We start from the raw sequence: 27,925 nt of genomic DNA, 5'->3' as shown, positions 1-27,925 counted from the left end.
GTGCTAAGCGATGATAATGCATTGCCTTCACTATTGAGTCATTACGATTCCTAAATATGACAAAACCACAATTCCGCCGTAAAAAAGAAAAAGAAAAAAAGAAAAAAAAGAAACGTAAGTGCTTTAGAATTGAGGAAATCAGCTTGCTAACCATTTTCTTTAACTCGCTAATGGTATTAACGTTAAAATATATTGTTCGAAAAATTAATTAAAAAAAGTTTTTTTTTTTTTTTTTTACAATATGTTGCATATTATACCAAATGCCAAATAAAAACAAATCTTAGTTGTGAATTTTTTTTAATTGTTTAGGTTGATTTTTCTATTGCACGTAAACAATTTTCATGTCATACAAAGTTTTTGATTACCTGACATAGTTCAATAATTTATTAACGGTTTATATAAAATTTCGACAACCTATCACTCAATAAAATTTTATTTACTAAAACTCTTATTTATCACATTGTGGCTCTTATTTTACACATAACTGTAATTTGGAATGCCACGTCATACGTCAGTGTAGTTTGTACAATCTATTACGGTTAAAAACCAATTGGGTACTTGCACTTCAAGAAGAAGAAGATCACGGTCAACCACACATGTGACCAATTACGTCAGAAGATCGTTTATAAGTAAAATGGCGTGATTAAGTTGAGCTAAGTTTCCCCACGTAAGTTAGAATGTTAATTAACGTGATGTTAATTAAATACAGTGCCGTATCGCACACCGAATTTGTTGAAATATAATTATTTCTCGTCTACGTCTTTTACTTAACTAAGATTTACTATTTGTTGTTAAGATTACTATTGTTTACGTATTTTATTGTAATCATGATAAATTTTTGTTTCGTGTACCTGGCAACTTCAATGCATAATTAGTTTGTTTATGTTCTACATGGCTTCGTGGCAGTCTTTTGGCTAAGTAAAAAATATATAGCGAAAGAATTAAAATCTTGTGAAAGAACCTTTCTCAAAGAATATAGAATATGTCGCTTAAAAGAATTGATACTTGACGGGTTTGGCTTACTCGAAATAGAATGGAAAGAACAGTTTCGAACGTAAGCAAGTGGCACGTTTCAACAACCAATTAGGATCGAGATACCCACTCTACGTAACTTGTAAGTGTTCCATTTGACAATTCTGGGTCTCACACACGTTGCGAGGGTCAATATAGAACAAAAAAAAAAAAATTGATTTTTTTTTTTTGAAAATTGCTAACATACAAAAATGTATGACAGTTATACAAACATTTGACTCTGTACATAGAATAAAAATAAATATATTTGTTCATAATAACTTCATGAACATTCTAAAAATAATTGGTTCAATGATAAACTACAATAAAGTGCACTTTAAGTGAACCATGTTTCAGTTTTATAATTAAGTTAAATTAGTATGATAACATGATTCAATTTAACACCATATTAAGGTTACAGCAAGCTCGAAGAAGTTAAGCGAAAAAATTTTAATGCGCCTATTTCTTTCAGAAGGAAAGTTAAAAGTTGAAAATTTGTACGCAAACATAATTCAATTCAGAACCATATTAAGATTGCCACAAGTTCGAATTAGTTGAGCAAAAATTTTAATAATGTACCAATTTTGTTTCAAAAGGAAGTTTAAAAATTTGAGTACAAAGATTTAATTATATTAGAGTTTAAAACAAGTGGATATTTTCTTCTATTCAATCATTTTATGTTTATAAGGTCACGGTTGTTTTTTCTTAGATCTTATCATTAATACCTATATCATAAATCTAAATAACAAGGAGAAGAATGCTTAATTTCTTCTACATAAATACTTTCAATGAAAAGTATTTATAACCCTGATTAAATTTTTTGGGGTAAAAAATTTTATAACGGTAAGTACTAACGGAAGAAAAATTTTGTTTGTAAATCATATTACAACCACCACTAACATTTTTGAAAAAAAAATGACTTGTTTTAAAACAAGGACAATGAGTGTTAATGTTTTAGAAAAAAAAAACTTAAAACAAGACATCGTTTAGAATGTAAATCGATTAATAGGAATAAGATGTAAAATCTTCAAAAGTTAGAGGCTTGTTTTTATAGAAATTTTTGCAGCTTTTCTAATATTGAAAAAAATACAGCGAATTTAACATTAAAGATAAGACGTATCAAAGAAAACATCTACCAACTTCCATACTTTTTTAGACTGATAATGTTATAGCAATTAAGGTAAGCATAATTTTTGTTAAAAATTCTTTTCAGCATTTAAGAGCATTGACTCATGATTATCATATCTTTCCTTGAAGTATTTATTTTTTTGTAGTTATTTAAAACCTTCAAAACCAGCTCGAGGCCGGTCTTCAAGGTCATTTGTACCTAGTAGAAATTTTAAAAAGTGTCCATTTTGTTTTAAATAAGCTAAAAGTTTCCTAAAATTATATCTCACTTTAGAATTTAAAAAAAAATCATCTGACCTTAAATTTACATACTTGAGCTGTTAATATATTCTGGTTATGAAAAACATAATAAAATGTAATTTTTTATCCTAATATTACTACCACTTTTTAATTTTTTCGAGGTGCGTATGAGCCTTGGATTTTTTATGGATGGTTAAATCAATTTTTTTTAACCAACTTTTGTTAAACCAAATTTATTGAATTAGGAAACCAATAATTCTATATAAATTTTTTACCGCAAAGATACATCATGCGTCGAATGAATGCTTATTAAATGATAGCTATGCTTATAATATTAAAAAAAAAACTTTACTTTTATATACATCAAAACTCCCTCCATAAAACATAATATATATATATATATATATATATATATATATATATATATATATATATATATATATATATATTTTACATTTTCCATTGATTATTCGTATTTTATGAGTTAAGCAAGACAAATTAACAAGTGCAAAGTTGGCCAATTAGTAGCAAATCAATAAATTGGATGGAAATATTATTATTATTATTTTGAGTAACTAATTGTTTTTACAATCAGTTTGCAAGAATCTTGAATTTAATAATAAAAGTTGGTTGATTGAAAATATATATAAATACATTCAACTTTGAAATCAATTTCGCTCTGTTTGAAAAAGCTGTTATATCATATTCGATGTTCCAAATCTAAGAAAAAACTGAAAAATGGTTTAAAAAATTAACTCAGATTAGATTATTTTTTATATTTTGTAAAAAAAATTTAAATGAATGTTTGGTAGATCTAAATATATTTATTAAAATATATTAATATATTCTAAATATATATCCAGGTAAATACGGTCTACGAAAGAGTTTAATAATGTTCATATTACAGGGGAACCAACACATAATTTCTAACCGAAAAAACTTAAGCCATTATAATAACAGAGTCTGAAATTTGGCTTAAATATTGGCGACTGACTGGCCTATCAAAACTAGATGCTGCTTCCGCAATCGTCGAACTAACAATAAAGATTAAAGAGTGAAAGTGATTTTTTTCTCTGAAGGCATAAAAACACTCGACTTCTTCGAGAACATCGTTTTCCTCAAAGAAACACTTTATTTCCCTTTTATTAAATTGGTAAGTAAATTATTATTCTTTTCTAGTTATTATCATATTGCTTTATGCATAATAAAGTAAGAGAAGCGGCAAGGAAATATTGTTCTCGATTTTTTAGAACTATTATTATCTTTAATTATCTGTTGTATTAGTTATTATTTGTTTTTTCTTCTTTCAAGTCAGACGAGAAATCTCAAGAGAACTAACATGGCGCATTAGATGAATTATTAATATTTTAAGCTGCAAAAAATCGTTTGGTAAATTGAACATTGTTAGTGTTGCCACACAAAGAAACCAGCGAAATCAAACACAAACATAATTTTGTAAAAGCCGAACATTATCTTTTTTGCTTTCTGGCAGAATTAAACAATTTGTTAAGTGCAAAATTATTTTGCTTAGTAACGTAAACAATACAAAATGAATACCGTTCTTTTTAGTTTAAGTTTGATTTTATAGTAGCTAATTGTTAAGCCTTAGTACAAAATTTTGTCAGAGGCAATAAAAGAATTTTATTTTATTGGTAAAAGCAAGAGGTATTTTTCAATTTCGCAATCACCAGGGCTAAAGACAGAATCACAGACCTCATCCTCTTTACCCAGTTTAATAGATACATGATTACCTAAAAATTTCCAAGATTTTTATTATTAAAAGTTTGATTTAAGCATCAAAAATGGTAGTTTACGTCATAGTCCCCCCAATACAATTGCCCCTTTATTGTCTATGGCCTTGGCCTCTACTTTACCTTATTTCAATTGAGAAAATCTATCAAAAATTTTCTAAAAGATATAATTCTAGAGTTATGAGAAACACATTTGAAAAAGAGTAGTCAAAGTTTTATTTAAGCTAGTGTATGCATGTCACCTTAGCTATAACTTAAATTCAAAAGTTTTAATGGGGTAATTGCTATTTCGAATGAAGTTGTCATTACTGTAAATAATGCTATAATCAAAATATATTGATGGGTAGCAAAGGAAGCTCCGGTTGTAGATATTGAGTCTCGATTATAAAACTTTGATTTACATAATAGATGTAGAATGTTCGTGACCCAATGAAAATTAAAATAATAATAAATCATCATTTTAGAGCATTTTAAACTTAGGTTGAAATTAGAATAAGAAAAGATAATCTGACTACACAAACGTAAGTATAATGCATATCACGTTTCTACAAAACTATCCCTAAAGTTATCACATTTAAATTGACTATTACTCAGAACGTTCCGTTGTGACCACCTTTTAGAATTATAATTTAAAATGGATTGCATATACAGTGGGGGGGGGGGGGTGCATATGGCATTTTTAAGTTTTTTGCCGAACGTTTCATATTGACCACCCTTTAGAATCCTAATTAAAAATGGAATATAAAAGTATGCACATTAGGAGTGTGCAAATTGAAAATCAAGCTCAAAGAAGTTAAAAACGCTAACGAATCACGACTAAGGTAGATTGAAAATATTAAAATCTTTTTGACGGCTGGTAAAAACAGAAATTCAAAGTCGAAACATTAGTATTTTTTTAAAAAATGTTACTCATTTAAAAATTTATAAAAATATTTTTTAGAAGAATAGCTCTTAGTTAGCAGACAAAAAAAACCTTTTTATTCAATAAATCAATTTTTATTCAATAAACAGAAATTTAAACCAGCTTATATGGTAATTGTTATCAACATCCGATTAAAAAAAAAACATCAGTGTAGGAAATACCAGGCAATTGTCCTTAAAAAAAACATAAGTGCAAGGAATACCGGACAGTTGCTTTTTACCCAAAAATATGGGGGGGGGTAATATCTGGCAATGGTCCACATGTCAGTGCAAGGTTATTATTAAAAATGTATGTCTTACTTATTTAAAAAACAAAATAAAATATGACCCCGTTTGTTTAGGCAAGAAATTACTTCACCTAATTCTAATGAGCATACCAATTAAAATTATGCTATTTTTCAAAATATGACGGTTAATTCTCAGCATTGTGTCTCAAGAGATCTTGCTAGTAATATATATATATATATATATATAAGTTCAAAATGAAGAATAAAACAAAGAAAAATTATAGACATATGAAAAAAAGGGGGTGGGTTGTTTTTCTTAACCTTCTTAGTGTTTTCTTGTATTTATTTATTTATTATATATATATATATATATATATATATATATATATATATATATATATATATATATATATATATATATATATATATATATATATATATATATATATATATACATATATATATATATATATATATATATATATATATATATATATATATATATATATATATATATATATATATATATATATATATATATATATATATATATATATATATATATATATATTAAGAAGCTGGAAAACAAAAAAAGGAAAATATATAATCTCTTCATCAGCTCACACGATAATATCCGCAAAAAGGAGTGCTTTCTAATATTGTATCAATATAGTCAAAGCAAAATATATCAGTACAATAGTGTGAGGAGCCCTAAAAAAAATGTAAAAAATATATCACGCAAAAAACAGAAAACAGCCTGTTCTCATATTATATTTTTTTGAATTCTTAAAAACTGAATTTAATCCTAAAATTTATACTCATCAAGGATCACTAAATTAGATTTAAGGAAAGAAAAAACGAAATCTCCATGCAAATTTTACGTATCTCTACAGAGGAAGGCAGAACTAAAAATATCAAGACTTGTTTGATTGCCGGAACGTGGCGATTATTTGAAATACCTCTCAAGTCCCATCAGGAAGTAAAAATATCGTTGTTTTAACGATAAAAATATCATTAAAACAACTCAAAATTTAAGCAGTATTCTCCTAACACCTTTGGACGTTAAACACGTTTTCAAATCTTCAATACAGCAGGCCTGGAAGGAACACAGGAATACACAATGATAATAAACTACATGAAATTTACCCTAACCATGATGTCTGTAAAACAATATCCTCTGATCGCAAAACCAGGTTTTAGTTAATAGACTGCGCATCGGTCATTCCCATTTTACCCATGAACATTTACTGAAAGCCGAATTTGCACCCAGTTGTTCTCTGTGTCTTACCGACAATACTATTACACATATTTTAACGGACTGTAAACGATTCAAGCATTTGAGGAACAAACTTTTTGGTTGCTGTTATCCTCATCTTTTATTCTTACTTGGTGACTCGATACATCACAATCCTATCAAGTTTATTAAAACAATAGGACTAAATCAATTACTCTAAAAAATAATAAATAAAACAATAACCCTTAAACCTAGTGGCCTTAAACCTAGTGTCTTGAGCCAATAAACTCCAACCAACCAACAAATCATCAGGAAATCATACGGCTTTCCTCACTAGTGATGCAATAGATTTTGATACTATTTTAGGTTTTCTCTTCCTTGAATATTAATTTCAGACTCTCAATGTACAGGTTTATATATATATAAAACAAGGATACAAAAAAAAATCTACCGAAAGAGACTTTTTAGAAGAAAGTAAAAGCAATAAAAATATCTACTTTTAAATGTTTAACCAAACCAGATTGTAAGTGAAGGTATTCACGACGATGGATAACTTCGAACAGGTTTGATTAAGCTTGTGTAAGCCATCTACAAGTTGATGTTACGTACGCTGTGACGTTATTAACATGAAATTCAACTTAAACTTTCAACCATTTGGCGCAGATGGGAAAAAGGTGTCCTTATCACATATATATATATTTTTCTGTTGCTCTAGTTACAAGTAAAAATATATTTTGCAATTTTTAATTCTAAAATTGAACAGTCTAATAATCACTAAAAAAATTTGTTAGCTTATCGAAATTATATTTGTACTAAAATATAAAAAGCGTAGTTTGAATTTTTTTCTCCATTCATATTCAAACATTTATCAATGTTAGATTTCGTAAAAAGAAATTTCAATGAGGAATTACTGTTTCTTAGATCTAAATAACTGCAATTATTGTTTTGAAGTGAGCCGTGTTTAGAATATTTAACAGTTAACATTGGTGTAAGAAATTAAGAGAATTTGCACACTTGGTGGATTATCTCTAGAACTACTGAGCCGATTTTAATGAAATTTTATATGTACATACATTGATACAATACAAAACAAATAACTGTTCAACAATTGTAATACACACGCATGATCACGCGTAACACTCGTTGGAATCGGAAGGTATGAAACAGCGGTTGCAGGAATAAACAAAAAAAAAAAATGGTTGATAGGGTGTATGGTTCCCACTTACACACAAACAGGTGTTGCAACGTGACTTCATACTTGAAATAAAACAGTTTATAATTTCCTGTGACAATTGTCCTGTGCCAATTTCATATCTTCCGACTCCAACGATTGTTACTCGCGATCATGCGTGGGTATTACAATTGATGAATGGTTATTTGTTTTGTATTGTATCAATGCATGTACATATCAAATTTCATTAAAATCGATCCAGAAGTTCTAGAGATAATCGACAAAGTCTGTAAATTCTCTTAATTTCTTGTATTTCTCGCTTATTTTCACCCAAATTATTAAAAAGTAATGAAAAAAGTATGAAAAATATGTTCAGTGAAAATTCTGCGTCGAAAGGTTGACGGCAGTATCAATTTAACTGAAACTTCACATGGTGTTCCATATTAAAAAAAATATTTAATGAACTATTTCTTGAGTGCGTAACAAATATTTCCTTTCTTCGTAGAACGATTTCTCCTGGTAGAAGTTGAGATGAAAGATAGTATGACCAAACCTCCAGCAGTAATACGATGAGAATAACTCGAACATTATTCCAAACAAAAGAATCATGGCTTCTTCAAGACATTTGCTCAAATGCTTACCAATGATTTGCTCTTCAACTCCTCGATTCGGTACATTAAATTCCAAAGTGAAACTTGGTGAAATTCCGGATATTTGCACAAGAGAGGATTGGGGCGAGGCTATTAATGAAAGTCGCATGCTATTACAAAAGTATTCAATCAAACCATCGTTTGTGAATCGAGGAATGGGACGAATATCTCTACAAACAGTTATAAAAAGAATGGAAGAAATTTCTCAAAATAACGACAACTACTTGATACATACATTTAAGTAAGTAATATTTTTTTTATTTTGATGATAAGAATGCTCTATTTGTGAAAGTAACAATTTAACATTGAATGAAATGTTAAAAATGCCACCTGTCTCGTAAGTTTTGTTAAGTTATAATAAACCTAGCGTTAAGATATAATAAAAAAATATATAGTACCATTTGTTTGTATCAATTAGACAGAATCTAGAGTTTCTGAATGACAGCCGCGGTGGCTCAGGGGACAGAGCGTTTACTTCCCCATGAGGTAACCTAGGTTCGAATCCGAGCGGTGGTTGGTAGATACGAATTCACGACCACAGTACTGACGTAAAATATTCTCAATGGTAGACGGCTGATGGGTTAAAATTTCCTTGCCGTCGAGTTAACCGTAGGATTTTTCTTGGTTATCTTCTTCAAGTAAAGCAAATGCGAGCTAGTTCCATCCTGGTTTGTCCCAATGTTTGATCCAGGAGTTACCTTATCTTCTCAGTAGGGTTCAAAATTACAAGACTACGGAGTTGAACATTGAAAGTCGTAAACACAGGATTGGGTCGGCATTTTAGGGCCGGTAATAAAATAAAAAAATTTCTGAATGTTAATCTGAAGTTAAATCAGCACAAATATACGATGACTTCTTTGACAGAAGTCGAGTCGTCTCATTATGAAGGTCGCTGACATTTGGAGCATTCTCGCTATGTTCGAAAAACCGAATGAGCCACGATTGCACAGTAGTTAAAGCACTGAACCGTCATTGGGAAGAGTTGGGATTCGATCACCAGTCGCAGTTTTAGATCGAAGGTGTACCAACTTGTCTGGGAAGTAAAGGAGACCTGTGCGCAGTGCTAACCACATTGCCTCAATCTTACCGTTGATCACGAAATGGGCTGTTGCGAGAAACTGAATTGGTGAGTTTTTGCAAGTAAACGCGCTCCGTTTTTTTTTTTTTTGGTTGGTTGGGTGGAAGAATTGAAACAGACAGGTAAAATTGTTTCTAAGGAATAAGCTTAGCAATAAAATGACGTATTAGAGATCTTTTCTATAGATTTACAAGCTCTCCAGAAAATGCTTGATATCTATATTTCTCTGTCAGTCTGAATATAATGATTATCTATTTCAGGCAGCTTCTCAGCAACACAGATGATACAGCCAATGAGCTGCGATGGCCAGGCTTGGTCACTCTGATGCTGGCCAAATCCATTGGCTATCCGTTTGAGGCAGATAATTTTGTCAGTAAATCACTGGAAGATGTCATTTGGTCCTCACAAGTAACCCTTGCAGAAATCATCAACCTGCTCCACTGCAATCTTGTGTTCAGAAAGGAAATTTTTCGGCTTTCTTTAACAAAGAAAATTTCCAAGAATTCGGGAATCGAGAAAGAGTTGGACAAAATGGTGTACAACTATCTCACATCAATCGTTCTTTACAAAGCTTCAGTTCTGAATAATTACAAGGTAAACATTTTCTGTGATGGAAAGAAATTAATGTTTGGTGACTATAAAATCGATCATTGTAAACAAAACATTTAGAAATCTGTCATGGTTTCATCTTCGTTTATACAGCAATTAAGATTACTCAAAGGTTATAACTTTTAAAAAGCTAATATCCTTAATAGCATGCATATAATTATATCAAAATAAGAACAAAAAATTGCTCTTATTGTTTACTAATTTCATAAGGGAACATTTTGCGGTGCATGGGGAAATGTTTTTTCTATATAATCTATTAAAAGGAAATTTTTATCATATTCCTTTCAATATTACAAGGTAACCAAGAAAAAATTTATAAAATTCTTTAATTTTCCTGTCGATATCAAATTCTGTACGCAGATTGCTAAGCAACGGGCTTGTTTGAATGTAGAGTATTTCCTTGTAGCGAAAATTCGATTACTAAGTAACCAAAAGGTCTTAAGATTATGACGTTTCTTTCCTTCACACTGTATATACCTGTAAGTTTAAAACACACATAAATGCTATTAAAAAACTTAAGTAAATTCAATAAAATAGAATAAATTATAAAGCACTCCATTAGCAGATATCGCCAAAGTATATATACTATTTATAAAAACTATAAGAGTTTTTGAAACCCGTGTAACTCATCTGTTTCTTTACCGATTTAGCATAACACTCTTTTCTAAAGAAGATAGTAAAGTTTTTATTCTTTACCGATCAAAATACCTTTATCAGTGGTCTTGCTAAAGAACTGAAAAGATATTTTGTTTCTGTTAACTACATGATTTGTAATCTAACTCATTGTTTTTCAACTTAACTTCCAAGTATGAATGTATAAAGTTATTTATGACAAAAAAGTTACATATTGTTAACAAATAAAATTACTTCTTATTTATTACTTCTAATTGTCGCACACACTGTATTCCTGAGTTTAAATTTTTTCCAAGTACAGTTGATTGTTCTTCATATCCAGATATCCTTACATTCATTAATAAAATTTACTTACATAAAATTTCAATAATTATATATTTAATAAATAAAATAATTTTTTTTAAAATCGACTTTAAAGGAAAAAGAACAATGATGAATGAAAAGAAACTACGGAGTCTCCCAGTACGTTATAAAAAAAATAACTATTTTACTTTAAAAATTATATGTTAGTTTAGGTGGTGCAACTAATAGCTGACATATTGGAATGTTTAGTCAAGACAAGACAATCAAGCACTACAAACATTCTTTTGAAAAATCTAAAAGAATGGGAATACAACACATTTCACTCTCAAGGATTACTCTTAGCTTCTGGGTGCCAGGCTACACTGCAGCTTGCTGGTTACGATGAAACATCACAGAAAATGGCATTTACATTTGGAATGAACTTTGCATTTGCTATTAAAGTAAGTTGATAAATTATAAACAACGCATTTTGTTTTGATTTCAAAAGATATTCTGCACGCTTCAGATTTATTTTGATTTCTTCAAAATAAGGGAAAGTGCTCATTCTAGAAGAAGTCTTTTAAGTTGTAGATTAATTGATTAGTGACAATCATAGCTTTTGAATGAAAACTGTTCCCTAAAGTTTGATTTAAACTATACTGGCAGGAACAAATGTTAATAATTTTCCTTGTATCAATATATATACCTATGATATATAATAATGAAACAGTCACACACACTTAGAAAAAATAAATCCACAGTTTCTCAAGACTGATTTTATAAAATTTCCCTAATTTTTGAGCCATGTACAATCAATTTCATTATAATTTTGTGATTTATGCATTATTCTTAAACATAAAATGCATTTCAAATTACACTATACATGCCATTAGGATAAAAAAAAATATTCCAAGAGAAAGTTATCTTGAAAAAAATATTCCAGATAGGTTGGTTTTAAGGTCAGCAATGAAGTTCATAAAAGATTAGCAAATAAACCATGCAAGCTTGAAACAATGCTAAATTCAATTATGCTAGTTAATGCACTATACCAGGGGTGGCTAAGCTCCTTGATAGTCGAGCCATTGCTGTCTTCTGGATTAGGTTTAAAATTATAAGGCTACGGGGTTGAACATTAATAGTTGTAAACTCAGAATTGGGTGCTCAAAGCTCATTATAAAATGAAATAAAAATGGAATATTTTTCACCATAATAAAATATTGATTTTTTAAATTTTGTTAGGCTCATGCAGAAATACAACAACACTGGAATTATCAGAACTCTCGCAGTTCAACGATAAATATTTCAAGCTTTCCCATTGCTCTCCACTTGCAAAACCACCCGGAAACTTTACCTTTTGTGTATAGCCGTAATGAGATATTTGATAACTCAGACATTGACATGGTAAGCGTTAAAATTAATCTTTATTTAAATATAAACTTTCATTTGGTTCAACTATACATGTTTTTTTTATTATCTGTTGCAGTTACATACAATTCTTCAAACAAATTCTGCAATGAGAGATGCAAAAATGCAGCTAGAAATTTACATAAAGAAGGCACTTAGCATTTTACAGCAGTTGCAGAAATCTGGAAATGATGATGTCACAGTAAACTTGATAAAACTTGTAAACACTTTATGTAACATAAATGAGTTTTAAGCAATCTTGAAACTAGCCACAATATTATAACTTAATTGAAAATGTCAATAAGAAACAAATTTCAAGCAGAATGATAAAAAAAAAAAAAACTTTTTAAAAATTAAGCTTGAATTGTAATTCATTCGAACAAACTTCAACAGATTCTCTATAAAGATTAAAAATTGTAAAAAAGCAGGATCATTTTTAGTACATTTTCAGAAATATTTCTTAAAACCTTTTATTAATTTATATTTTGCTTAGTAATAAAAAATTAATGTTATGCAGAAAATAAGTTTTTTTTACGTTATGAGAAGCTTCCAGTAAAGCTTCTCAGGACACTAATCTTTTATTTAATTGAAGAGAATGGAACAGAAAATATAAACAATAATTTGTTATAGTATGCCACATTAATCATAAAAACACAATTTAGGTTGTAACAAAATCAAAATAATAAAAATTTTTTAGGCTTATTACAGAGTAAAAAAAAGTACAGTATTAATATAAAGAAACTGATTGTTCATAAAAGACTCTAAAATAGCACCACTTTAAAATGCAAAATCTGTTTTTACAACAGTAAAAATAAGATACATGCAAAGGTTCTACAGGAAAGTGAGTTAATGCTAGCTAAATTAAAAAAAATTATTTGTAAAGCTATTTCAAATAAGTTGAAATATAGAATTAAAATTTATTTCTTTACTAGAAAAAGCAATATTAATAACTTTTAAAATGAGGGATTTACAATCAGATAGTTTTGATTAATTACATCACTAACTAATGAATGCCATTCAAAAACAAAGGAAATAATTGATTACAATAAATAAATTTGTCATTGTATGTTATTTTCAAAAATAAAAATTATAATCAAAATTGTCATTTGTGTGTTATTTTTCTTTTACAGAAAATGCCAGATTCTCAAAAGTTTTAAAAAAAGTGATAAGCACTTCTAATTTACTACATTAAAAAAATAGGTTTTGCTTACATTAAAATTAGTAAATTAGGTTTATTTGTAACTAATAAAAGTAGGTTAGGTTATTCAGAAGTATTATTAGAAGTAAAGAAAGGGTTGATTTGATAATTTAAAAGCTTATTTCTTGTTGGGCTTAAATTCATTTTATGTTCAAAATATTCTAAGTTCAAAATATTCCTTTAAAACACATGCAGCATTTGATATACATAACCTTTAACAAATATACATTTAACAGCTAAACAACTAACATACAATTAACAACTAAACAACAAATAATTATAAATAATATAATCTGAAATGTACAATTTTCAAAAATATAAATTTAGTCATTACAACTATGAATATATTAATATTTCTTTTAAGTAATACTGTATTTTGCACTATAGAGTCTTTCTATAAAAAGCACATTTTATGAACAGAGAAACAGCAACTGATACTAATAAATGCCTTCATTGCAGTTCCTGCATATTTAATTTATTTATGTGAAAAAGTTTTATGAAATACAATACAATTTACGACTTTTTTACTATGAGACTTTAAAATTTATGAAACAATGCATAAAAATATATAATGCATCTATAAATATATGATGATGAAATATGATTAATCTATGAAAATATGATACCAAGGGAAGAACTCAAGGAAATGATATAAAGATTAAATTTCAGAAACATGATTTTAAAATTTTTATGCATTATAACTATCATATACATAATTTGTTCTATTTTTTTCACTTAATTTTGAAAACAAATTAATATTCTTATCGAACAAAAGAAAAATGAAGTGGTTGTGAATTGATTTAAAAACTGAATTTATTGCAGACTCCTAAGTCTAATTTTTTTTTAATGTGTGCCTTTTTATAAAAAGGTTGTGCACCTTAACATGACAGGAAACTTTATAAAAAATATATGACAATTTATTGTAAGACTAATTAACCCTTTATAAACCATTTTTTTGTAATGTTATGTTGAAACACTTTTGGGATTGAGATTGTTTTATAAAAAGAAAATAGTTTAGCTTATAACCTAAAATTAATTTGATATTTAAGACTATTTTCTTGGTGTAAAGTTCAGTGGAATTTAAAAAATTTGCTTCTTAAAAGAATTGGTCATAAACTCGAACTTCTACACTTATAAATAATCACATTTACTAATTCTGTGGCTATAACTACAAATAAACTCAATGAAGCACGATCAAATGAACAAACACATAATGTAAAAGCAAAAAATTGCTCCCCAATGTCAAGTATTCTTCTTGACCACACAAACATTTACTGCTACCATATGTAAATATACAAAACTTTTAAATTTTTTTTTTTGCATTTTTTGAAGTTATCAGCAAATGACCACACTAATCATAGGTGAGAAAATATCTTTCAATTGACATTTAAAAATTAATGAAAAAAGTGGGAAGTATGGATCCTGTGGCCTTATAAAGGGTTAAAGAGCTGAGTGCTACAATACATTACATAAAATAATATTTTAACGAAATTGTGAAATTAAGCTTTGAAATCAAAATGATAATTTGCTTTACATAATTATTGATTTTTTTCCATTGTAAAGTAACTTGTTTGTAGATTTGTCAGCACGAACAAAGGTTATAAGGTCACCCGCAATAACATGTTTTTCAATTTGGTAATTTTTATTTGTCCCCTCTCCAATGTTCCCAAGGTACATTTTTCTTTCAGTGTGAAAATGTATCATTTTCTTAATGAATTAATTATGTTTGAAATTGCTTTTGAGGCAGGAGAGGAACCAAATTCACTTAATAAATCTTCAGCTGCTTGAGAATATTGATGAAGAAGATCTTTTGTTTTCTCTACACTATCATCTTCCATAATAGATTCATACAGCTGAAAAGAATTTTTTCATTATACAAAAAGTAATAAAATAAATTGTGTGTACAATCAATGTTTTTTAATTTTTTTCTCCAAAACTATAGTAATGTTCTAAGCCTAAAACTATAAAACTGTTGGATATTGTATATGGGTAATTCTGCACCCATTAAACTATTATGGCAAATACTCTAAAATGACCAACATTTAGGAACACATATGAATTTTTACAATATTGCATTTAAAATGAATCACATAAAAATGATAGGAGAGGTTCTTATTAATTGACTTTCCACGTAATTTAAATATCCATTTAATGTTAAATCAAACTGTTAAAAAATGAGTATAAACAGAAAACAGGTATAAAATGAGGGCGACAGACAGAAATTTTATTCAGAGACACTAATATAAAGTCTATGCTCCAGTTTTAAAATTAACTAATTAACTTTTTTTGGTTTGTTAAATTAGCATACAAAATTTACAGACAAAATGGCTTTAATTACCCAAGTGGAGTTAAAGTAACTCAGGATGATGCCATTTTATTATATATTTTGCCCAGAAATAAAACATATATGCTTAAACAATCAGTAAAAAAAATCGTTAAAGATATTACAAAAATTATGTGTACACAATTTAAACTAAATTTCGATATTATAATTTGCTTTGAATATCTAAACTTTAATTTAAAAACAGTATTTAAGATAATGCAAATAAAATTGCAATCTCAGTTTTAAGGTCAAAATATTTTGTTTATAATGATTCTCATTAATCAGTGATATTTTCTTATGAAAAACTTTTTTTGTTGTATCTAAACAAAATAAAAATTTCTTTATTAATTCTCTTCTAATATAAAAATAAAATAAATTTTAAAAAATAAGCAGAATATTAGATGATAAAAAATATTTTATTTGAACATGGCCATACTATAAATAACTAAATGGCAATGTGTTATCCATTTAAAATATCATCATATCCAGTAAGATGACTTCTTAAAAGTAATGGTAAATATGTTAATTTCAGTAATATAATAAATCAGAAACTTACTTTTTTGAAATTAAAATTTGAAATATCATCTCCAATTTCGGCTCGGATGTCCTCAACTTTTTGTGGCTGATTTTCAAGATGAAAGATGACTGGAAGAGATACTAAATCAAATGTACAACCAGGTGGATGTCTTAAGTTATCTACAAATGGCTGTAAATCATCATAAACCTAAAAATAATAATATATTTAATGAGTTACTTTATACTTTTAGTGATGAATTAAATTTAAGAAAACACCAAATTAAAAATGCCATAGAGTAATTTTATTTTCCGATAAACTCTTCCTTTAATTTCATAAAATTAAATTTACTATCTACACACATTAAAAAAATTATAGATTATTTTTATACAAAGGTAACTTAATTTTGTATTAAAAATAATTGTGAAAAAACTTATATAAGAAAAGGGTTTAAAAAAATCATAATTTTTTTAAAAGGGAGAAAATTTTTTGTTTTGTCTTTTAATTGGATGTCTAATAGCTTTTTAAGACAATTTTCTGCAACATACAATTTAAATGTTAAGTAATAAATATAAAAGTAATAAATATGAAATAATAAATTTCAAATATGTTGAAATATACATGCAAATGCAATTAAGTTTGAGCAAAATTTTAATTATTATTTAAAATATTTCTCTCAAATATACGTATAATAAAATAATTAAATATCACATTATAAAATTACTACTTGGTAAAAAAAAAATGTTGTTCAATTTAAGAAAACACATACACAATTATTTATTTACTATTTATTGTAAGTTTTAAACACACATATTCAGAAAATGAGTATAATTAAACAAGTAGGAAAAATATTTTCTACAACAAAAAATATTACTTCTGAAAATGGTATAAAAGTTAGTTAAAACTATGGACACTGCAAAGAAAAAACAATCAATATTTCAGATAATATTATAAAATATTTAACATTTTCTGAAAATAAGTAAGACACGGACTTTATGAAATAAAACATTAATTTTTTGGCCTTTTCATTTTGAAATTTATCTCTAATTTTAAAGTGCACAGAAAATAATAAGTAAGTCTTTCACAGAAGCAGAAGTAAGAAACAGTTTAACTGCTTTTTCTTTTATTGCTTCATAAAAATTAGACTTTCAAACACGTCCGTTCCATAAGGAACATTTGAGATATAACACCTTCCTCAAGACGATATAGAAAGGATCTGCCTTTCTCATCAATTTCATAACTAATATTATAAAATTATTAGAATACTTCTCCTTGGCATAATCAAAAGCTTTATTCATTTCATTTTTTACTTCAGAAATATGGATTAACCTAATAAGCTAGGAAGCGGACTCATCATTTGTTACTGCATAGTAAAAAAGTAAATTTTTTTATATTGTGACAAGAAGTATTTTACATGATATAAATAACAAATGTATGATAATAATAACAGATGTAAAATATAGTTCTGATGCCACTGCAATATAACGCATGAGAAGGAAGGTACGCGATTGCCGCTGCGCATAGGAAATTTAAAAACAGCTTTCGTTCCCCCAAAAATTTAATCTGTAAACTTAAATTCACTGATTTCATTTTATATTAATGATAAATAGGTTTAAATTTTATTAAATTTTACATAAAAATGTTAATTAGCTAGATGTTAAATTCTTTTTTCTTTTGATTTAAATCGACAATTAATTAAAAAAAAATTCAAGTGATTAAAATCATGATTTTACTTGCAATTTAAATCGGTGAATCCTGTAAAAGACATTTAAAAAATAGTAATAAATTTTTCATAAATTTTAGCAAATGATGTAATGAATGGAATTTTTATTAAGGGTCAGTCTAAACTGTTTGAGAAAGATTCTGATTTTGGGAAAAAATCTACTTATGGTATCTACTTATTATAGTATATGTATCGAAAATCAATATTAAATCTGAATTTTTCCATCAAATTCCCGCTTTTGTAAATAATTACAAAAAAATGCTTATGAAAGTTTTCAAAAGGCGACAAGTAATTTTTTGAAAAATTCAGAAAATAATGGTTTTTCCTTTAATTTTTATAATATTGATTTTAAAATTAAGAAAATGATTGAGAATTATTAGTTTGGTTTTTTCTTTCAATAGGGCAAGATCAAGTCTTGACCGAGTTGCTCTGGTTAAGCATTTCTATTAATGATGTCACTACTTTCTCACTCTTTTTTTCTTCCTTCTGTGCATCAAATTAGAAGGTGTTGATTTTTCATTTATTTCAATTTAGTTGTTGTTTGGCAATCAGTAGTGTAATTTGGTTATGGGATTTATGCTTCAAGTAAAGTTTTGTGTGTTTTATTTTTATGTACTAGTCTTGATTTTATACTTTTGTATTTGCTTTATGTATTTTATATTTTGTATTGTATTTTGGCTTCCTGGACTTTGGCAAAATCTTTGGGGTACAGAGAGAGCAATTTAGAGATTTGCGGAGCTTTCTCGATAGAAAAGGTTTTGCAATTATGGCTGCTGAAGCTGGTTCTCCCTGAAGATGTCAGCTTTGGTTGTCGTATTTTTTCATAATTTTCATTTGTTTCATAGGATAACTAAAGTGAGTTGTTTAATGGAGGCAATGTGCAAATGATTAATTTTGGAAGTAAACACAGATTTGTGAAAAATTGTTAAAAAGACCAAAATTTTGTTAAAATCAATAATTGAAAACATAATCATTGCTGAATACAGGATGTAGTAAGAAAAAAGTAAAGACAAAATTTTTTTAAAATAACTTTACGAAAAATAAATAAATTAACAAAATATAACAAATAATAATAAAAGCAGACTTTTACTAATCAATAAATTTAATTGGTTTCAAAGTGGTTGCCTTTTATGGCAATGCAAACACCTTTTGAAATATTCAGCAATAGGTCATAAGTCTTTAACCTTTAATCTATTGCATTTCCAACAAAGCAATTGTTTTCGAGAGTCCAAACTTTAGTGTACAATGATTGTGACAAATGATTTCACACTGTGGTCTCTAGCTGGATCTTTACAGATCTTGCTTAACATCGTAAAAAAAAAAAAAAAAAAAAAAAAAAAAAAAAATTATTTTATAACTGAAGTAGTAGAAAAGGAAAGGAACACACAAATTAAAAAGAAATTAGCTAGCTACCATTTCAGGAAGTCTGATATTTTGGCCACACCCAAAAGAATTGAATATTCAAACCAATTTCTTTTTTTTAATACATCCCACAAAAGTTTAGTCAATAATTATGAAATTAATAGGATAGTAGCAGAAAAATGCATATAAACAAAAAAAAAAATTATTTTATAGCTATTAAAAAATAAATATTCTTTTAATAAAAAATGACTAAATGTGTATGCAAAATAACTCTTTTGAGAAAATTACAGTTAAAATAATAATAATAAAAATTATTAGTTACTATTAAACTATTACTATTAAAATAGGAAGAATTAGGTTTTCAGATATTAAACTTTTTAACTGATTAATTTAAATTTTACTGTTTGAAGATGCATTTATCATTCTATATTTATAGCATTCAAACCATTAAGCTCCCTACTTAGGCAAAATAAAGTTTTTCAAAGTATACAAGGATTAAGTATAAGTTTGAACAAAATAAAATAAATAAATAAAAAAACTTGGGGATAAATAATAAATTTTTGTAAAATTGCATATCTTTCAACTACACTTTATGAAAAAAACAAAGTTTTTCATGATTTGTTAACTTATAGTTTAATTATAGTTAAATTTAAGTTATTGATATATTCTACAAGTCTCAAATCTGCAATTAAAAATGGGAAACAGATTAATAATGAAATAAGCTTAACACTAAACATACCATCAAAAAACTGGTTATGGCATGTTGTGTTGTATTGTAAATTGTCGGTATGTTTAGTGTTAAGACGATTTTCAACCCTTTTTTTTATGGACATTTCTGCTTACACAGCAGAAGCTTAAAAGAGTTATTTTAGAGCATAGTCAAATAAATTTACGTTACAAATTTACGGAAACTTATAAAATTATAACTGATTTCTTAACATATTTTGAAGATGTTATAAGAAATGAAAGTATAACAAAAATAAAATACTTATTAATTAAGTAAATTTTTAAGATACAAAACATATGACTTTATATCTTCAATATAACAAGCATCAAAAAATATAAATAAAATAAAATACTAAATAAAAATTTTTTTTTTGAGTTTCAATGAAGTTTAATTTTAAAATATCTAACTTTGAATTTTCAAGTAAAAAAAAAAATTAACTCTCATTTTTCAATAAGTTAAAAAGTAAGTTTTGTTTTTATTACTTAAGTAACTTTAACTTTTTTAAGAAACTTTTGTAATATTAACTTATTGAAATTATACTGAATAAAAAGTATTTTAATATAGAAATATTACAATTAAAAAACTTGATTTATATGTAAAATTTATAAAAACTTCTTAAGAATTTTTAACTTCAACATAGACTATTAAAGTAGAAATAGGATAAACATACAAATAAAGGAATAAGAACAAATTTTAAGTATCAAAAGTAAAATATGAAAAAAGTATTTTAGGAAATAAAGAACTTTTCTTCAAATATTACAAACAAGTTTTATAAGCAGACTGCATGAATTATTGTAATTTTGTAAAATTCAAACACAATAAAAAAGCATGGCAATAAATTCAATAAAAAATTTTTTGTAAACACTGTATGCAGAATTATCATTACTACTTTCATTTTCTTTAAAAAAAAAAAAGGAAGAAACTATTTTTCACTGTAGATAACACGTTGACTATATTTTATTAAATGATTCTAAATAGCATACTTTTATGGAGGATACAATTAAAAATTGAAATATACTACAAATCATACCTACGTATAACATGATGAATTAGAATAAAATTTTATTGCCTACAAAGGCCTTAGTGTATATTTAATTTGATCAACACCCACTATGGATCTAAAATAGTACTTCATCAACTTAAGTAAATATTAGATAAAAATTATCTATCTTAATTTTTCATTCAAATAAATTGATAAAAAAATTTCCTTTTCAGTATAAATTCGTCATTAGTTTACGAGTATTTGCAATTATTTTAAATTTTTTTTGGAAATACTTTTATTTTGGTGTTTTGACAAAACTTGGCTCCAATATACTGTCAATGATATAAGGTTAATTAATAATTCACTAACTGCAAAAGATGATGAGTAAAATAAATTTCTATTACTAATTCATAACAAATAATTTTCAATTAGAATTTATTACAGAAGTTTTAACTAAAGACTTTAAATATTCATATTCTATGCACATTAATATTCGATTCGAGCAATTAATATTTTATTTATCAAATGTTATAAAGAAGCTAATAAATTTAAAAAGCTAAAGAAGTAATGGATGAACTTAGTAAATAAATACTACAAATACACATATTTCAAAACTGTTAGGATCATGTTTTCCAGCTGAGAATTTCATTATAATTACTAGAAAATCTCTTTTGTTTAAATTATTTACATTAGTCAACAATATTATTAACAACTTAAAAAATTTCTTACGCAAGGTTCATTAAAACTGGTTTTCTCTAAAAGTAATTAGTAACTCTACAACTACATTTTTCAGTCAGAAATGTCTTCATTAGTTTTTAGAATTACCTGTGTATGAAAAATGTCTTGATATGTTTGTATCATTACAAAAAATATTTGATACTTGGAAAAGAGAAAAAGAACATTAACTTTTTGTTCACTAAGTAGTAAATTACTCTCTAAATGATAAGATTAAAATATTGTTTTATAATTTTCAATTACAAGTATTAATATAATAACAATAAAAAGTATAATATACAAAACACTTTTTAGGTTAAAACTATTCTCCAGCAATATTGACTGAGTTGAGAAAAATTTGAAATTTATTTTGAAAATATTTTTTTACAGAAAATCTAAATTTAAAATTTACCTGCATATTATCTTTTAATAAAATAAATAAATCAAAAAGGAGAAACAAACAGTAATATAAAAAATGGAAGGAAATAAATTTTTCATTGACTATAACAATTAACTTCCTACTGAAATGAAAGAAATTAGTAATGTAAATCAAGGATTAGTGAAGTAAATAAAGGAAACATACTTGCCATGCCAGCGCAATGTTCTTTCCAAGTTGAAAACCTTTTTCTTGCCAAGATTCTGGGTGTCCTGCTAGCTCTAATGTAGATTTGCAGCTATTGGCAACAAGGCTGCCCATCGCTAAACAGTTTTTCTCTTCCCATGTAGCTAAAGTCATCTCTTTAACAGGTAAAGGATTTCCTTGTTTGTCATGTTCACCAAGAAATTCTGCTTGCATGAAATCGGCAATGGATTTTGACACATGATCAACCACCTAATGAAAAATTAGTTAAGTGAACGCTTTTAAATGTGCAGACTTATTGATTTATTAATAAGTAGACTATTAATAGATAAATAAAAAACTGATTAACAGCTATTAAAAAAAATTAAAGTAGTAATGTTGAAAAAAAAAGAGGTAGAAAAAAAATATCCGATCCAAACTTCAATCAAAACTTTAATGCTAAAAATTATATTTCAATATTATATTATATTCAGTCCATCAGAAACACTTTTAAAAAAATGTTGCAAGATCATAAATGTCCATAAGAAACAGATTATATACAAAAGCAAAACAGGAAAAATGGATCATAATTTTTGTAAGAAAATTTTAGAGCTAAACATCTGTTTTCCAATTACCGTATTTTCAAGGAAAAGTGAAGAAAAAAGAATAAAGTCTATCTTAATTGCCTTGTCACAAAAAAAAACTTTGATGAAAACAGAAGATTTTTAATCAAATATCTATCTTAAAATTTATAGTTTAATTTTTAGAGTTTGACAGAAACAATAGTTTAATCTAAGAGGAAAAATTTTGTCAACTTACAGAATTAGAACTTAGTCATGCATAATAATTAAATTTATTAGTCAGATGGACAATTCATAAAAAAAAATTTCTAAAATTAAAAAATTTATATTTTTTAGAATTTTCTTACCTTACAATTTTTTAGATTTGCTAAACCTTTACATGCATTTGCTAGGAGATAATCACCACTTAAAATCGAAATCTTATTACCAAATTGCAAATCATGCAGCATATTTTCATCAGGAATATTTGTAGGAGACAAATTCAAAATTCCTTTATGAATAAGATGAGCAGTATAAATCATTTCTGTGAGTTCAGCAAGCGTTTGTTGTCTTTCTGTAACACCTGAGGCAATAGCAGAATCAATGTCCGAACATGTTTCAGTATGCCCAGCAGCTTTAGACAACAACAACACAATCAAACCTCTTGTTTGCATATTTGTACGACCATGATACACAAGTCTCCTGGGAAAAATATAAAAAAAACAAGATTTAGATTTTTTCATCATATATCAAATTATATAAGTAAAGTTATTTATGGTAACAAACAGCTCCCACTTACAGAACTATGTTACAACTATGGTTAAACCTTAATTACAATACACAGGTACACAAGATTAAATTGTGTGTCTGAAAATAACTACTGTTGCATTTTGTTATGCTGCATGAAAAGTATAAGACACAGATACTTGAAATTACTAAGATGTGTTGAAAAGTACATAAATTTTTTAAGAATTATTAACAGTTTTGGGAAAAATACCATTGGGGCCGATTTACAGGTCGCAAGAATGCAAATAGAGTTGAAAATTTACATGCTGAAAAGGTTACATTTGTTTATGAGCTTTACACAAAAGTTTTTTTTTTTAAAATTTGTTCCAACATTATTGAAATTTTGAAGTGGTTTTAGTGTAAATTTTTTCCCCATTTACACTTCATTTTGCTTTGCTGCTCTAAATTTATAAGACTTAGAAACTTGAAATTATGAAGGTGTGCAGAAAAATATGTAAGGAGTTTGATGGAATAAAAAATATTATGATTCAATTGTCAGTTTAAGAATTATTAACTGTTAACCCTTTGTAAAAAAAAATAAAAACATGTATGTCAATCTACTGTCTGTAGAAATGCAACTACGTAGTTGAAGTTTAATGCGCTGATAGGACCATCTTATGTTATAATTTTAACAAAAGTTATTTTCTTAGAAATTGCTATTTGTTTGAAAGTTAATATAAATTTCAATGCTTTTTCATGATTTTTGTCCAGCTTTTTTGCATTAAATATTAACAATTTATTAATTGATGAAGAAAATTTATTTTTCAACCATGAGATCTTTATTTCATTAACTCCCGCTCAAGTAAATGACAATCAAAAGTAACAAAAAAATAAATAAAAAAAAGGAAGAAAAAAAAGAGAGATTACAATTTGCCAGTTATAAATCTTAAGTTTTGTAGAGAAATTTAAAAAAAAACTTAATTAAAGCGACAAGATTTCTCATTTGAACTCTAATAAGTTTCGTCAACGAGTAAAATTACTTCCTTCTTACAGAGTCACATATTCTGTATTCTTAAGATTAAATTGTTTAAAGAAAAGGTTCAGATGAATATTTTCCGAATCTAGAGGATTGTTCATTTTGATTAATATAATACGTCGACAAAATGTTCTAACATAAAGCTAAAATAATTGTTTATTTATATGTTTGGTTATTTATATGTTTGTATTGTTATTGTAATTCAAACCAATATAGATTCTTATAAATGAAGCAATTAAATGATGCCTTTAAAACATATTTAAAACATGCAACTCGATTCATATTCACATCATTATAAATTATGTTTGGAGTGACTTTTTATACATTATAGCTCCTAATTGCGTGATAAGTAAGTTTAACATCAAGATCCATGAGTTGTGAGTTTAACAATGTGATTAAAATTTTAAATTTTCCTAAAACTTAATTATAGTTAAAGAAAACATTAAACAGATCAGGGGTCTACCGTTTAGCGGTACCTTCACAAATTCAATTTTAGGTAAAACGGTAGTTTCACAAATTCAATTTTGGGAAAAACGGTAGTTTCACAAATTACTATTTTTCAAAATTTTATTTTTGTATCCCTTAAGAAATGATAAATCTATATTTTTACCATGTTTCAGTGTTGATTTTTTAAGATAATTTATAATTTTTCACAAATTATGTCTAAATTTTCACAAAATAGGTACCTTTCAGAAAAACAAGGTCATAAGATACTTTTAAGATTTTTGGAATTTTAAAGAAAATTTCCAGCACACTTAAAATTTTTTACCGAAATAAACATTGAAACATAGTAGTCAACTTATGCTTTTTCCAACTTTAATATTATTAATTTATTAAAATAAACAATATATCATTTTTGGAAAGCATAAAACATAAATTAGGCAAATGCATATATATATTTTTTTTTATTGAAATATGGCTCAATTAATAACATAAAATATCAAAGAAAGAGTATTTTTTGCACTTGATAAAGAATTGCTAGAAAAAATAAATAAATAAAAATATGCATACATAGTTAAATACTTCCAAAATTTTAAAATGTCATAGAATTCTTATTTCATGTTTAAAAATATTTAACAATACTATAAAAATGATCAACAATAAAATTGTACAATAATAATAAAAATGATGAAAAGAACTCTTAGGATTAAAAATAACTTGTAAATAAATAACATGTACCTCCAGTAAAAATCCACTACATTATTAATATTTTCAGTAAAAATACAATGTAACATAAATATTTACAATAAAAATACTTTAGATAAATAAAATTTGAAGTTAAAATACACTATAATATTGATATTTAAGGTAAAAATATACTACATTAAACAAAATTGCAGTAAAATACACTGTATCTATAATACTTGAGGTAAAAATACACTAGATTAATGAAATTTGTACGATTTACATTTTTAGTTAGATTAGTTGAGTTAGATTACTCACTTAGCTGTTCTTAAAATAGGATGATTTGTCCCCATTAATTTACGAAGATGCATGGCCACAGTATTAAATTCCTCACTTAGTAAACATTTTAAACTGAAAAAAGATGTTGGGTAACCAACTATTTTTTCAGCGTCAGATACAGCTCTATTCCAATCGGCAGTTTTAGTATTCGGGGACCAAATTTCAGGTCCTGAAGTAAGCACAGACATTTTAGAACTAAAAACTCTTTTGGAGACTTTAAATTCTTTACAAAATGCAGTATTTTTTGAGCAAAACAAAACCGAGCGCAGTTTACGAGATAACATATTTGCGATTTGAAGCTCACACTCGAAAGGACGGAATCAAAATAAATAAGGAGTAAAGGTCAACTGTCTTAAATAAAAATGCTTCAGAAAATTTCAAGGTGAATGACACGTCTTGACCCGATTCACCTGATGATTCCTAAAAACACCTCATGACATATAGCCGGAAGATATGCGTTGACCCACATTGTTTTTTTCAGGAGTCCGATTTTATTAACTGGAATACGTGGTCAATATAAGTGCGCTTGGTAAATAGTATTCATATTGAAAAGAAAAATAACTTTGCGGCAGTACATCAGGATCGTAGAACATAGATTCAAGTTAATTTAAGCAATATGTTAAAATTATATAAGCTAATTCCACAGAATAAACAAATCAAAAAGAGAACCAAATCAGTTCTCGTTGATTGATTGATAAGAATAGATAAAAATTCTTTCGGAAGTTATATTTTAGCTTCTAGCTTTAATAGTTTTTAAAGCTAAATTCTCACTACTGTGTGGTTGACTGAAAGTAAACAATAATAAGCTTCCTAATACCGGAAAAATTTTGAAAACTTCCGGTGTATCCCCCTGCTTACGAGGTGATGTGAGAACAGCCTTAATATTTTAAGAAGTTTTTATTATTATTTGCGTTTAATTTGGGCGTAGAATTTTACCACAAATGCGGGTTAGTTCCATCAAAAAAAGTCCTCCACAAAAGCATAATTTTCCCCAATACTTGATCTAGGAGTTCCCTTGTCTTCTGAATTGGGTTCAAAATTACAAGACTACGGAGTTGAACAATAGTAGTCGTAAACCCCAAAAAATTGGGACTGCTGTTCAAAGACGGTGCTGTTCCTTTGTAGAGGATCAAAATTGCGATGGCATGTCCTCGAATCATCCTCAGGAATGTTTCCCAGACAGTCGCCATTGTGTAGCCCATTGTGCTGCTCTAGTGTGACGTAAATAAAGTACCAACCTATTTACCTGTGATTAAAAGGAAATGAATAAAACTGAAACATATCAAATAGAGTAATCATTGTAGTATAACATTAATGTGACTTTGCGTGTTGGATGAGGAATATTTATTAGGAAATAAATAGTTCCCATAATTATATTTCTGCCATCCACTAGTGGAGAAGCCGGGATTTCATTTTATTTGAGGTTTTATTGAAGATGGTAAGAATTTAGACCTTAACAAAGGTTTATAATAAAATAAATGTTAGTGTATATACGTAATGTGGCTGGGTGGCGCAGTTGGTTTGTCATCGGCCTTGTGATCCCAAGTCTGCGGGTTCGATCCCCGGCCCAGGCACCGGATTTTCGGGATGCAGAAAATCCTCTGCGGCCATGTCGTATGATTATGCGGCATGTAAAAGATCCCTGGAGTGCCTTATTGGCTCTTGGCTTTTCCGGCAAAATTAAATTCCTAGTGCATT

General features: G+C 27.2%; 2 protein-coding genes across 2 annotated transcripts; one reads left to right on the top strand and one right to left on the bottom strand.

Moving 5' to 3' along the window:
• Positions 1-3,382: 3,382 nt before the first annotated feature.
• Positions 3,383-12,692, top strand: LOC107440577 (all trans-polyprenyl-diphosphate synthase PDSS2). The gene is made up of 6 exons (XM_087168297.1): positions 3,383-3,532; positions 8,189-8,574; positions 9,672-10,005; positions 11,169-11,396; positions 12,175-12,336; positions 12,419-12,692. Exons 2-6 carry the CDS (start codon positions 8,291-8,293, stop codon positions 12,590-12,592), a joined length of 1,182 nt encoding a protein of 393 aa, XP_087024423.1. The 5' UTR covers positions 3,383-3,532; positions 8,189-8,290; the 3' UTR covers positions 12,593-12,692.
• LOC107441550 (all trans-polyprenyl-diphosphate synthase PDSS2) lies at positions 12,338-26,942 on the bottom strand. The gene is made up of 5 exons (XM_016054858.4): positions 26,207-26,942; positions 23,370-23,703; positions 22,466-22,714; positions 16,417-16,584; positions 12,338-15,390 (listed from the first exon to the last, which is right to left on the bottom strand). The coding sequence occupies exons 1-5, from the start codon at positions 26,509-26,511 to the stop codon at positions 15,238-15,240; spliced, it is 1,209 nt and encodes a 402-aa protein (XP_015910344.1). The 5' UTR covers positions 26,512-26,942; the 3' UTR covers positions 12,338-15,237.
• Between the last annotated feature and the right edge of the window lie 983 nt (positions 26,943-27,925).

Source organism: Parasteatoda tepidariorum, chromosome 7 (genome assembly GCF_982258835.1).
Source record: "Parasteatoda tepidariorum strain Cologne lab strain chromosome 7, Ptep-v5.0, whole genome shotgun sequence".
NCBI lineage: Eukaryota > Metazoa > Arthropoda > Arachnida > Araneae > Theridiidae > Parasteatoda > Parasteatoda tepidariorum.
This window is presented reverse-complemented; position numbering and strand designations above follow the sequence as displayed.

Excerpts from the sequence above, each read along its gene's own strand:
- LOC107440577 (XM_087168297.1), top strand. The coding sequence starts at position 8,291 with ATGGCTTCTTCAAGACATTTGCTCAAATGCTTACCAATGATTTGCTCT. Across the intron at positions 8,575-9,671 it reads TACTTGATACATACATTTAA|GCAGCTTCTCAGCAACACAG; the intron begins GTAAGTAATATT and ends TATCTATTTCAG. Across the intron at positions 12,337-12,418 it reads ATAACTCAGACATTGACATG|TTACATACAATTCTTCAAAC; the intron begins GTAAGCGTTAAA and ends TATCTGTTGCAG.
- LOC107441550 (XM_016054858.4), bottom strand. The coding sequence starts at position 26,511 with ATGTTATCTCGTAAACTGCGCTCGGTTTTGTTTTGCTCAAAAAATACT. Across the intron at positions 23,704-26,206 it reads CCTATTTTAAGAACAGCTAA|GAGACTTGTGTATCATGGTC; the intron begins GTGAGTAATCTA and ends TATTTTTCCCAG. Across the intron at positions 16,585-22,465 it reads ACATTGCGCTGGCATGGCAA|GTTTATGATGATTTACAGCC; the intron begins GTATGTTTCCTT and ends TATTATTTTTAG.